Below are 13899 nucleotides of genomic sequence, written 5' to 3' on the forward strand. Positions count from 1 at the left end.
AGGAGAATTTGCATCAGTAAGTAATAAGTAACAGGCAATAGAAAGTGATTAAATTATCAAATTAAGAATCAAGAATCTTAATTTATAGATTTTGCGTCAGACACTAACAAAATAAAACTTGTGTGTGATGTTCTGCGTCATTCTCTCATTTTGCTGACTCGTGATTTTATTCCTGATGAATCTGGATTTTATTTCCTGTCATTTTCCTGACCTGCACAATTATAACAGGGAAAGGTTTTTTGTCCTGGCTACAGATGCTCATGTAACCACATATGAAACTGTTTGTCCTCGTGAGTCTGTAAATGAGGAATTCCTGCTGACGACCTGTAATTATAATAATAATCTGTAATAATAACATCAGTAACATGACCCTTTAAGAAACGAGGCTGAATCACTGATACGTTTAAATCCCTTTATTTTGTTGTGTTATTCAAGAACAAAACAAAACAGAACCTAGAGACTGAGACAGTATAAAAATAATTTAAGACAAAAAATACATCAAGAAAAAGAAAACATATATTTCCCTCATATTTGAGAGATCAGACAAACTTGAGTGAACCAGGACTCGTTTACTCTTTGGTCCATTTGAATCCACACGGCGAGGATTGTGTTATGTGCACCGATAATAAGTTATTATAAAATAGCAGTTGAACAGTTTGAGAATATATTTAAACATAAGTTTAAAGCGTTGTGCTTGTGCAGCGGCTCCACGGTGGATCACTTCCCCTTCAGATCAGTGACTTGGTGCAAACGAGTGGGGGGGGAATGACGAATGATCCATTTGATCATGTGACCATTCTCAGTTTTTTCCTCCGAAAAAATAAATCTCAACTATCAGATTATTTCTAGCGAACAAATAAACAAATTGCACAATTGTAAAAAGTATTAAAAAAAAATCATCATTGATTTGTAGATTCAAACCTTCAAAGAAAGAAATCCTCCAAAGAAATTGAAAAAACATTCCCTCAGTAAAATATAAATATCCTGGAATCTCTCACATTCGGTTCCAGAATTTAAAATATTTCTCTACAAGAACTTCTAATCTACAATGTTGTCGTAAAATTTCTGTTATGTTCTAGAATGATTTAAGTTCAATTACATCCAATGTACGGCAAATAGATAAATACAGCGTGGTGTCATCTGCATAACAACATATGTTCACATGGTGCTTTCTGATGATTGCCTTCAGGAAGCTTATAATAAGTAAAATACATTGGTCCCAACACAGAACATTGTGGAACACCTCTGTCTTCTCCACTCTACAATGTGTAGGACAAGCTCTAGAATCACCAACATGCCCAAAATGTCCCCTCTGGTTTTCCCTCCTCACATCTGCTTCACTCTCTGCTGCAGGAGCTGCAGCTGATGTGTGATCTCGGCGGGCAGGTCGTCATTCACCTGCGTGGTGAAGTAGTTCCTCACCTCTTCTACCTCCCTCTGCCAGAACTCCTGATCCAGGGAGAACAGCTCATCCAGGTCCACATCGCTCTGCAGACCCTGGAGGTTCAGGGAGCCTTGGCAAGGCAGGTGGCCCACGGCGGAGGGCACGGCGCCGCCCTCGCCATTCACCCTTCTGAACATCCAGTCCAGCACACGGATGTTGTCGCCAAAACCAGGCCAGAGGAAACCGGCGGTCGGGCTCTTGCGGAACCAGTTGACGTGGAAGATCTTGGGGAGTTTGGCCCCGGGACGCTCAGCCATGCTCAGCCAGTGAGAGAGGTACTGTCCAAAGTTGTAGCCGAAGAAGGGGCGCATGGCGAATGGGTCATTCATGATTATCTTTCCTGGAGAGAAGAGGGAGACGGAGGATGAGTAACTATCTTTCTGACTGACAGTTCAATACAGTAACGAATGTATAAGTGGTGTATTTGAAGTGTGTTTCATATCCAAGCCAATAGAACTTGTTTTTATGACGTTAATTCAAAGATCACATTGTACTACATGAGTTATTAAATGACCAACATGATCCTTCAGCTGAGAAGAATTGATTCACTCATGATAAAACTCAGATTAACATATGTGGTGAATGAAAGGATCCTAACCTCTGTATTCAGCTGCAGCCGTAGCCTCCGACCTCATGGCTGCTCCAACGAACACGCCATGCTGCCAGTTGAAGGCCTCGTACACCAGAGGGACACCTGAAACCAACCAGAGTCACAAGTTAGACAAGAGTCTTTACCGTTCCGCTTTCCTCTTTCCTATCAGGGATCTAGTTTCCAGGTTTTCCACAAAGCTCCTTCTCACCCTCTGGTCTGCGCCCTCCGAATATGATGGCCTCGATGGGGACTCCCTCTGGGGATTCCCACTGCGGATCAATGATGGGGCACTGGCCGGCCGGAGTGCAGAAACGAGAGTTGGGATGAGCACAGGGTTCGCCTGCAGAGAGAGAACGACACGAGTGTAAGCTTTTTATCTAACTCTTGTCCTCAATCTTTAGATTAGTCCAGTTAGATATTAGAGTTTTGATTAAAGTATTGTCAAACGAATAATCTTGTACCTTTTGTTGTCTCTTATTTCATTTCCCTACAGTTTTCATTCTTTCTTATGTCTTTTTCATCTTGTGAAGGTCTTACCGTCTTCTGAGCTCCAGGGCTTGTTCTTCCAGGATGTGAGGGTGATTTCCTCAGGCAGCGATTGGTCCATCCCCTCCCAGTAAACACCGCCATCGCTGGTCTCTGCCACATTTGTGAAGATGGTGTTCTTGACAATGGTCGCCATTGCGTTGGGGTTTGTTTTGACCGAGGTTCCTGGGGCGACACCGAAAAAGCCGTTCTCTGGGTTGATGGCACGGAGGTTTCCTGATGAAGGGAAATGGGAAAGGTTAATATTTCTTTTCTTGTTGTATCCCTGATGTTAATCTGAACTTAAGAGTGTGATTCTCCTCTCACCTTCATCATCAAACTTCATCCAGGCGATGTCGTCTCCCACGCACTCGACCTTCCAGCCCGGCAGGGTGGGGCAGAGCATGGCCAGGTTGGTTTTCCCACAGGCGCTGGGGAAGGCTGCGGCCATGTACTTCTTCTCTCCAGCAGGGTTGGTGACGCCCAGGATCTGAACCGGAAGGAATATTTAGTTTGGTAAGACTGGATAGGTTGAAGAGTTTTGGATGGACGGGTGGAATCGATCCCTGAATGTTGATCTTGTTTTCATGCATTCCTTACCAGCATGTGCTCAGCCAGCCACCCCTCCTCCTTGGCGATGCGTGAGGCGATGCGAAGGGCGAAGCATTTCTTCCCCAGCAGCGAATTTCCTCCGTAACCGCTGCCAAAGGAAACAATCTGTCTGCTGTCTGGGATGTGAGCGATTAACGTCTCCTCCGGGTTACAGGGCCAGTTGTTCACCAGGGGTTCTGAATGAGGACGCAGTGAAGTGGTTAGAATGTAATCAGTGGACATCTTGTATTTGAAAGACGAAGTAACATTTATTATCTTACATTTTTTAGCAGACGTAGAGGTTGTGAAATTTGGGTCAGATCAAAATAGAATAATCTAGACGTAGCTAATTTTAAAGTTTCATACGGGAAGACTGAATGGAAACAGCAGTAGCAGCAGCATTTGCAGAAGTAAAGCAGTTGCACAAGCTCCTGCATTGGAGGAAGAAAAACAGGATGACGTTACTGACATACTTTTGAGTGGCAGCGGACAGCCGAGGGAGTGCAAGCAGCGGACAAATTCGCCGTTTCCCAGAGCCGACAGCACGGCCTTCCCCATGCGAGTCATCACCCTCATGCTGGCGACCACGTAGGCAGAGTCCGTCAGCTCCACGCCAATCTTCGAGAGGGGGGAGCCCACCGGACCCATGCTGAAGGGGATCACATACATGGTGCGGCCTGAGGGCAAAGAGTCAGACAAGTTAACATTAACAAGTTGTTTTTTCCAAAATGTTCTTTTTGGATTACAGATGTTTTTTGTATTTGTTTGTTCATCCTATGAAATGTGACTTTCAGGGTTATTGGAATCAAACATTTCCTTTTCTCTGCGTCACCTTTCATGCAGCCGGGGAACCGCTGAGTCATGGCTTTGTCGAGTTCTTCAGGGGACATCCAGCGTCCCAGCTGGCTGACTCCGCCGTCCAGCGGCGTGGGCACCGTGTCCCCCCGGTCCCTGGTCACGATCACCGTCTTACTCTCCACGCGGGCCACGTCCCTCGGGTCGGTCCTGGCCAACCAGCTGCAGGAGGAGGAAGAAGAGGAGGAAGATGACATTGAGGTTTTATCTTCCAGTTTTTTGTCACGCTTTAGTTTTTTGTGCAAAGTCAAAACAATTCATTCCTGAGTATAAAATGACGTTAAAAAAAACAGTGATTAAATGTTGCCATGCTGTGTGAGCTCTTGTTTGTGTGAGGTCAGCTGGCCTGTCAGGTGCTGTGGGACTGAACAAGCTGGATTTACAGGTTTTTGAGAATGTGGATCTTTCAATGATAAGTTGTTTATAAACAGAGGCTGACGTCAGACTGATGCTCATTGTCTGTATCGACAACATGACGTGTGATCTGCAGGTTGCATTAGAGAAACAGCCTCAGCTAGGACAGCTCAGAAATCCATCTAAGACCTGAAACTGAACCTGAACTTCAGGAGAACTCACCAGTTTTCATATTTGCTGAGCTTCTTGATCATCCCCTGCTCCTCCAGCTGGGTCAGGATGGCTCGGTTCTCCTCGTCCGAGCCGTCACAGATGTGGAGGGAGTCGGGCTGACACAGGGTCACGTTGGCGTCCACGAACTCCCTGACGGCCGGGCTGAGGGCGCTGAGGTCGCCCTGCAGGACCCTGGGTCCACTCTGGTTCTGGGACTGGAGCTGGGGAGGCATGTTTCAGGTGGTCCGGACTGGAGAGAGAGAGCGATAGACAGAGAGAAGGTGACGAGAGAAGAATAGAAGGAGTGGACGAGCCTGAAAGGTCGAGGGTGGGAAAGAAAGAGGAGAAAAACAAGAAGGGTCAAGATCACGTTCAGTTACAACCACAAAGTGAAATGCTTTCTCTGAATCAAGCTGAAATGCATGATGGGGAAGAGTAGAGGCCAAAGGTCAAAGGGACGTGAGGACGTCACAAGCTAAATGTCAACGTGAGCTGAGGCGTGAGAATCAGCTTTCACACTCGTTCAGATTTAATATATTTTGCTGTTTGAAAATGTGGCAGAAGAGCTGGATGATGCAACAGCTTCCCTGTGCATCGCCGCCGTAAAGCAAGAGAGAGAGAGAGAATTCGGGCTTGTTACCTTCAGGAGTCGGTGTGGAGCAGGAAGCAGGAAGTTTGGCCTCAACAGCTGAGGGGTCTGTCGGCTGCTTTCAGGAGAGAGCTGAGGTCTGTTCCTCTGTCTCGGTCAGTGGTGTCTGCTGGTGAGGGTTCCTTCTTTTTATAGGCTGGGATGTCCCATTAAGAGGAGGAGGAGGAGGAGGGGGAGGAGGAGGGGTGAGGGTGTGTGTGAGTCTGTGTGTGTCTGTAGGGGGGGGGGGGATTATCAGACTCCTCCTGGAAGTTACTTCCATGAACCAGTCGTTCTCTGCAGATCTGAAAAACAAAGCATGTCACAGGCTGCTGGGGAATTATTAAACAGCAACGGGACGTAACATCGTCTTCACGTAACCGGTTCCCTCTGCCGCCGGGCTGATAACTGAGGAGCTGTGGAGCTGGAGGACATCCAGAACACACACACACACACACACACACACACTGTCACACAAACACTGTCACACGCACACAAACACACACTCATACACTCATACAGGGGAGATGTGCAGTGTTATTTGTCAAATGAGAGAATTCATTGTTTTTTTTATTAGAATGAAGTCAGAATATAAACGTCACATGTTTCACACACTCAGAAAATTCAAACTGGCTCAAGTTAGAAAAGTTAAGGTAACAACTTACATGGATCTCTTTAAGTAGTTTTACTTTTATAGTCGGACCAACACAATTACTTTAGTTAAACAAGCATCACTTTGTCATCTGAGAGCCTCATTAAGGTGAAACAACTTCAGTTCTGCCTCCATTCTACTCAGAAATGTCCGAGCAAATTACTCCCTTCATTTTTAGGGCAGAACACAGAAAGGGAAACTTCTTCACCGGCGATGGGAGTTAAAATACCTGTATGTGTATCTGCCAGTTGTGATGTAAAAGAGACATAAGTGTTATTGTACACTGGGAATTTTGTTCTTTCACAACCTTTTTTTTATTTTGTCTCTTTTAATCTTTTGAATAAAAGAAAGTTGTCTTGCTCTTCTGACCAAATCGATTCCTGATGATCTGTCCAGTAGTTTCTGTGTAATCCTGCAAACTAATGGAGAAACAAAGAGGATTAAATCACAGCCTAACCCCAAATCAAACTATCTGACATCTAATATAACTCGTCCTGAATTAAACTGTGAAACTCTTCTGCAGTTTTCTCTGTGTCCACTCGGTGTGGTAACCCCCCCCCCCCCCCAGCAGCTGCAGTTGAACTTTGACCCACGTCACTAAATGATGTAAATTCAGGGTTCAACCTCGTCGGGCTGATCTGTGACGTGGGCGGCGCCGGCGGACTTACTTTTTATTGGCTGGAAGTCAGGGGCTCGCCCTTGGTAGGTCAAAGGTCATGGAGGGACAAGTTTTGATGATCACGTTATTCCTTCATGATTTTTTATTTTACAGTAATAATTGTGTTTCATTTGTTTTACTTGCACTGTAAAGTATTACATTTTTACTATCCTTTTGTTGAACCAATACACCTGTAAAGCACTTTTGTTAACCAAGTGGTTTTAAATGTGCTAAATAAATATAATTGACATTGACTTTAAAGTGACACAGTTCTCCATCGGCTTTTACTTTGTCTTTCATTTTCCTCTGATGTCTCCTTTGATCTGATGCTCAGCTGTCAATCATGATGTTTTAATCCTGTTTTTAAAGCAACAATTAACTTATTAAAACTTACAGGACAACCCCCAAATGAACCTTAAAGTTATCTTAAGTGAACTTGACTTTTTACTCTGGTCCATTTCCCCTCTGTTAACATGGAGGAGGTGGGTTTTATGACCTCTGCTGCAGCCGGACAGACAAACGCTGGTCCTGACTAGAACCACTGCTCTGTTCATCATGTTGTGTCTTATCTACAATCCAACGATCCTGAAGGGAACTTCTTCATCTGACACAGATTATTAAATACTCAGAACGATGACACACTGTCTCACTGTAGGAGAACACCTCCCACTTTCTTTCTGCTCTATACTTTTCCAAGAAACACTGAAAACTAAACTGGTCCCACTGTGAAAACCTGGATCTGGTGTTTGATGTTGAAGATGTTAAAGCTCAATTCAAGTCAGATTATTAAAATATGTATTTATTGTGAGCGTGATGAAAAAATGCATTTTGTTGCTGAATCTGATTTGCTTTCTTTAGTTTCTGTCTTTTCTCTTATTTCTGTATATGCAACATTATTATGTGTCACAGATTCCTAGGTCCATCTTGAATTATTTCATAAGTGTAAGAACCCTATAAGGTTTGTGTGTGTTGTGCGTTAGCTTTGTCTGTTACTGTTTTATTAAGTTGTAGAGGTTTAAAAACATTAGTATGAACAGAGAATCTCCTCTTGGCTTTTCAGAATCAACATAAATCACCTCCAAAGACATTCACGGTTCAGCCTGTGAGGGAAATGTGACAGTTTGATCATGCACATTGTAATCATGTTAATTTCCCCTTTGATTGATCATGATTGTGTCTCGCTCCTCGTTGTCAGAGTGGGGGTGCAGAATGGCCACGACAAGCCTTTCCATCATTTCCTGAACAGTCGTCTCGATTGAGTAACAGCCTGATGATAAAAGGATCTTCAACTTTAAAGCCATTCGCAGGCGTTTCTATTTAAATAGTCGATAATTACTCAGATAATGATTATATTAGAATTTTGGAGGTAATCTTGAACTCTTAAAGTGTAAGATCCCCTTTGCATTTTGAGTACATCTTAACAAATATTTCTATGAAGGATAATTAAAAGGGCGATAAAATACCTGAAGCTGTGTACTTGCTGTAATCGTAAGTATTTCGGGGAAAATGTAAAGTATGTCCTGTCGTATCAAATACAAGAAAACCTTGAGTGTCTCACAGGATTGAGAACATGCTGGTTTATACCAGGGCAATCAGTCGAGGATTTTCAGTAATCACACAACTAAACTAGAAAAATGATTGTGTTTTAAAATAGGAAACTCTGTCGGACAAAAGTGAAAGGACGGACGAAACCTCCCGATAATGTTCAGATGAGATTCTTAGAAAACTGAGATAGATTCATTCATCAAGTCAGACGTTACAAACAGAAACAACCTTTTCTCTTCTGTCTCTATGTCTTCAATTTACACATTCTCAACTAAATCTGTATTTAAGAGCATATATTTAAAACCAATGCAGTTTAAAGGTCTGCAGTTAATAGAAGAGGGTAACTCCTCTGGTCCTTCACCACAGGAAGTGAACGTTTTATTCCACAGTTTTTCTTTAATTTAGCTCAGAATACTTTCTACAAGAATCTCTGTGATAAAGTTCATTGAGAGGAGTTTTGTCCCAGTGGTGTCTCGGTGTGTGTTCACAACAAACAGCTCCCCTGCAGACTGGAGGTCACCACTGTGATGGCCAACACACCAGAAGAAGAAAATCACAACAGACCGATTTGCACCAATATATTAAAATAAGACCTTGAACAAATTTTAGTTTTTTGCAGGATGATGTCAAACAGTGGTCTGCATCGACAGCCCACTGTTTGTAAGGTATGGATTAGTGCATGTGTGTGTGTGTGTGTGTGTGTGTGTGTGTGTGTGTGTGTGTGTGTGTGTGTGTGTGTGTGTGTGTGTGTGCAGCTCAGAACATTTACGAGGCCCTCTCTGGAGAAAAACACTGATACGGCAGCGCTGACTGAACAACTTTCCTCAGTGCAACTTGCTCAACAACAACTGATAATGGTGTTTTGTGAGCCGCGTGTTTGTGCGTCTGTGCGTTAGCGTCGGACTGGTGCAGCAACATTGTTTGAAATAATTGTGTTGACTCAACTTTCACCTCACATGTACATCAACACAGCGATGACGCAACTAACTCATACATCAATATGACTGTCAGTGTACTTCTACTTAAACATTGGTTAATATTTATAAAACTAAATAATAATTCAATTATTTCTATCTGAAGCACTGTCACATGTAAAAATGTGTATGAAAAATACAATAAATAGAATCTTGAACTGATGCTGTAAAGGTTCAGCGTCACATTTATATTCATCTTTTCAATCCCATGTATAATAATAACAATAAACTTTATGTTGCTGGTTTCATCCATGAAACATTGAATCGAAAGTTGAATTTTCATAAAAATAGCAGAATAACAATAGTTGTAGACAATGAATGGGAAATAACATTTAAATAAAACCCGTTGTATTTTCTCTTCGTGTGAACAATTTAAAGTGTGTGTTCTGTCACCATCAACACACCTGTTGTTGTGTGAAAGCTGGCAGGACAAAGTGTTTCTCAGTTGTTAGGACATCCTCCGACATGGTTTATGTGTGCACTGTGTATGTTTAACCTGGGCTTATGCATTGCAAACCTCCGGTGCATTAAAGTGTCAACTATAAACCCGGCTCTGTGTTCAACCGGCAGGAGGAGATATGTTATCTCCGCTCCTTCCTGTTGACTTGTTGTTGTAGGTTTTGCAGCTGCTGCGGTCGACGTGTTCACAAGACGGGACCGAGCCGAGAGAAACACGACAAAGGGACAGAGGCTTTGGATGCACACATGATCAGATTTCTTGACTTTGTCCAAAATGTTATTATATTTAATTCATCATCATCAATTAGAATGTTAGAGTAGAGTAAACCTCCTCTGATGCCCAAAAGTTTACTTATGAAAACAAATAATTGCACTGAAAACTATTAAACTCCTGATAACATTTGACCAAAATCTGTATTTTTCCTCATCTGTTTCTCAATAATCATCGTTGCTTTAGTGTGGATCATATAAAGTAAGTTTTTCTGCCGCAGCTGAGAAAAGACACACGTGTGAACAAAATCAAAGTTCGTCATCGCTGATAATCAGGCCTGAAAGACAGAGAACAGAAAAGAGAGAAAGTTGTGGGTTTAGGGAAAGTTGTGTGTCTTTCTGCATCGATCTGGTCTCTGCAGTGTGTTTTTTCAAATCAAACAGCAGCACATGAGGTAACAGATCCTGGTGAAACCTGATAACACACAGTAAATACGTCATGCGTGTAGTTCTTGCACATGAGCACAAACAGTGAGTGAAAGTTAGTCAGAAAAGAACCTGCTCCATTCTGGATCTTCCTCGTCCAGGTTTGAAGAGTTCAGGACATCATCAACATTATCTGTCGGGAAAATACTTACATTTAAAATACTGTCATAAATAGTTTTGTTAAGAATCATGTATGCTGATCACTAACAAAGATCACATCAGTTAAGATTTTAGATTAAAACGATTTAATGCAACTAATACAGATGAAAGAGATGTACGGTGAAATGATGAAAGGATGAAGGTTGAGGACGGATCAGAGCTGAAGATAAAAGGAGACGTTTGTGGTCACGTGCCAGCAGGTGGCGCTAAGATGGTCGTGAACCAGGAGGGTCGAGACTACTAGAGGACAAATATTTAATATGATTACCTAAAATACTTTTTAACTGACTTTGAATACAGACTTTTTATTTAAATAAAGTTTGATGCTTCACCTCTTCCACTGTTCTGAGTTTCCATTACTAACAGGGATATGTTATTTTCATTTTACTGGAATGAAGTGTTGATGTGTTAATTATCAAATAAGTGAATAATGGAAACAAGGACAAGTTCTTCATGTAGTATTCACACACACAGAACAAACCTTTATTCTTCATTTGATTTAATATATATTTAAATTACCTTGAGAACATGAGTCAGTGAATTAAATGTGGCTGAAGAGCAGGAAAGATGTGATCCTGACTGATAGTGATTATTAATACAGATCCTCTTCCATCCCTATGATAACAACAATATGAACATTTTGTTATTTTAAAAACTGTGAAGACATTCAGAGCTGTACCAAAGACTGATGGAGTCAAGATTCCCTTCATTAGAGCGCCACCATGTGGCTCTGTAATATAATGCAGTCTGGCAGAAGAAAAGTAGAAAGTTCACTTTACTTCAGGGTTAGGACGGTCTAACCCTAATGGAAAAAAAACTAAGATGTATGTTTTCAATGTTACTAAGGGTCAGTAAGAAGTGTCACCTGTTGATGAAAAAATAAAATAATCTAAATGTGGTTTAGTTGTGGTTTTCTAGTGGTCATTTGAAATCCTCCATTAGAGGAAATAGTGGATGAAAATAAATGTAAACATATATTTTACATAAATATATATTTTTCGTGCTCTAGTGTCATGTGGAGGTTTACAATCATCTCACTGTGGTGTGTTAGCAGACTTTGTTCTAATTAGAGCCACAACACGCATGACTGAAAACACATAGTTGACCCAGAGACCCTCCAGTCATACTATCACTGGGGTAACACAAACACACACACACACACGCACACACACTGGATGGAGGGGAGATATGTGTGTGTGAGAGAATTTCCTCTCCATGACGACAGTAAACAGGTCTGACAGTGTGGCTTACACACAGGTGAAACATTAGCCAGGCAGAGAGAGAGACACCACACACACACACACACACACACAGACACACACACATAGACACACACACACAGAAACACACACACGCTGTTCAGGAAAGATGGCGGAGTCAAAGCGAACATCTGAACCCATCAACTTTGTGCATCAGGATGAAATCTGGTAAAATCTTGAACAATCTTTTTACACAGTTGTGTGTTTGTGTTTGTGTCACGTGCTGATGAACGACAAGTGTTGCGTGTTGATCAGAGCATCATGATGTTGACTGGATGTTTGAAACTGGGGATCATTGTTATTTCCTCTGTTCATATCTTTTTTTATTGATATTCAAGTCAAACAAATTGACTCTTTTCCTCAAAAATACATAAACTATATTAGATCAAACTTTACATATAATGATGTAAGAGTTGACTGTTGTCGAGAAAAGTTATTTGTTTAAATAAAATGTGATTCAACGTTATAATGATTGTTGTTTTAATAAGATACATCAACTTAATGTGGAAAATAATATTTTTGAAGAAATGAAGATTAAAGATGGAATTAAAAATGTTTCTTTCAAAAGTGAATAATATCATAAATCTTTTAGAAAGTCGTCTCACCACAACGACAAACTACAAACATGTGTTGTCATGATTACTGCACTATGTTGCCATCAGGGGTAACAGCCTGTGTGTGTGTGTCTGTGTGTGTCTGTGTGTGTGTGTGTGTGTGTGTGTGTGTGTGTGTGTGTGTGTGTGTGTGTGTGTGTGTGTGTGTGTGTGTGTGCATAGGAAAGCACACGTTAACATGGAGAAGGATTCAGCTGAAATCTGGCCCAACAAGTGGGGCTTCCTGACTGAGGTTTACAAAGAGGTACACATACACCCAAACACACCCACACACACACACACACACACACACACACACACACACACATACACCCAAACACACGCACACAGACACACAGTCACACTGACCCACACGGGTGCAGACACACATATGTGCAGCCACACACATAAGCCCACTCATGTAGGTATGCGAAGAGGAGACATAAGAAGAGGAGACAAAATAATATTGACATATTTTGAAAGAGACAATGAAAGTAACAATACAACAATTTGTATATACTATGTTACATGTACAAGTTCTATATTCAAAAGTCAAGTTGCTTAAGTATTGTAGGACTTTATTAACTTTATATTATTATTATTATAAACTTTCCTCTTACAAAGTACAAGCTGGAGAATGTGAAGCTGAAAACAAGCGTCCGAGTGGAGCCTCCTCTTCAACTGGTCCCACTGCCTGAGACCCCCCCAGAGAAATCCATCCAGGTGGGACATCTGTCCATCTGTCTATCTATCTATCTATCTATCTATCTATCCATCCATCTATCTATCCATGTATCTATGTATCCATCCATTTCTAAACTTTCCCCCTGTTTCGTTCCTCCAGGTTGGCCCCTCCCCTCCAGTCCCGCAGACAACTCAGGCCCTGATTGGCTGGCGTTCGGGCCGCTCCCATCTGCAACTGGAGAAGTACGGCCCAGTGCATCATGGGAGACGTAGTCTTCTGAAGGAGCTGGGCTGGCCTCTCGACGCTTGCTGAGTGGATGATTCCCCTAGTGGTCACTGCTGCTCATTGATGCTGCCTCAATAATCACTAATTATCAGTATGGATTATTATTGAATGTAGATTAAAAAACACTAATGGAACATTAATATGATTGAGTGTCGATGTACAAACATGAAGGAGACTGTGTGTAGATCTTGGAAGTTCTTCACTCTCTAACTGGATCTTGACTTTTAAACATAATCATAATATTATTATTAACTGTAAAAATGTGTGCATTGTGGAATTATACAAAATACAGTATTTATAGATAGGATTATTGTCTTTTTTTACATTTTCTTACACTTAATGCAATATTATATATATTATCAATATTATTATTATCAATATTAATATTATAGAAACCTTATTATTTAACATAATCCATGATTCTTTTTTGTACACACGTGTAACCTTAAACATAATCATAAGCGTCTTGAGAAATTATAAGAATGATTTAATATATTATTTTATTTTATATTAAATTATAATATAGTGTATGATATGATATGATATGATATTTTATATTTTCTGACATTGATAAATAGAAATGTTTGGCAGAAGATAGATGATATAAACATTAATATGACTAATGGTAAAAATTGATGATAGCGAGATGAAGCTTCATGGTGCTTCATTTGCAAAACAGGCAGAGTGATTATAATGAAACCATGGCTTTGGTGTGTGAAGCTTTAAATTGAA

The 13899-nt window shown here is 41.3% G+C and overlaps 2 protein-coding genes across 2 annotated transcripts; one reads left to right on the forward strand and one right to left on the reverse strand.

The window, feature by feature from the left end:
- Positions 1–398: 398 nt before the first annotated feature.
- pck1 (phosphoenolpyruvate carboxykinase 1 (soluble)) lies at positions 399–5365 on the reverse strand. The gene is made up of 10 exons (XM_053411299.1): positions 5215–5365; positions 4584–4888; positions 3985–4169; positions 3626–3829; positions 3162–3349; positions 2889–3051; positions 2574–2798; positions 2245–2376; positions 2043–2138; positions 399–1784 (listed from the first exon to the last, which is right to left on the reverse strand). Exons 2-10 carry the CDS (start codon positions 4805–4807, stop codon positions 1327–1329), a joined length of 1875 nt encoding a protein of 624 aa, XP_053267274.1. The 5' UTR covers positions 4808–4888; positions 5215–5365; the 3' UTR covers positions 399–1326.
- Positions 5366–11658: 6293 nt separating this feature from the next.
- On the forward strand, positions 11659–13669 carry LOC128424878 (uncharacterized protein C20orf85 homolog). The gene is made up of 4 exons (XM_053411312.1): positions 11659–11772; positions 12381–12462; positions 12822–12920; positions 13042–13669. Exons 1-4 carry the CDS (start codon positions 11714–11716, stop codon positions 13192–13194), a joined length of 393 nt encoding a protein of 130 aa, XP_053267287.1. The 5' UTR covers positions 11659–11713; the 3' UTR covers positions 13195–13669.
- Positions 13670–13899: the final 230 nt, after the last annotated feature.

This window comes from Pleuronectes platessa, chromosome 2 (genome assembly GCF_947347685.1).
Source record: "Pleuronectes platessa chromosome 2, fPlePla1.1, whole genome shotgun sequence".
Lineage (NCBI taxonomy): Eukaryota > Metazoa > Chordata > Actinopteri > Pleuronectiformes > Pleuronectidae > Pleuronectes > Pleuronectes platessa.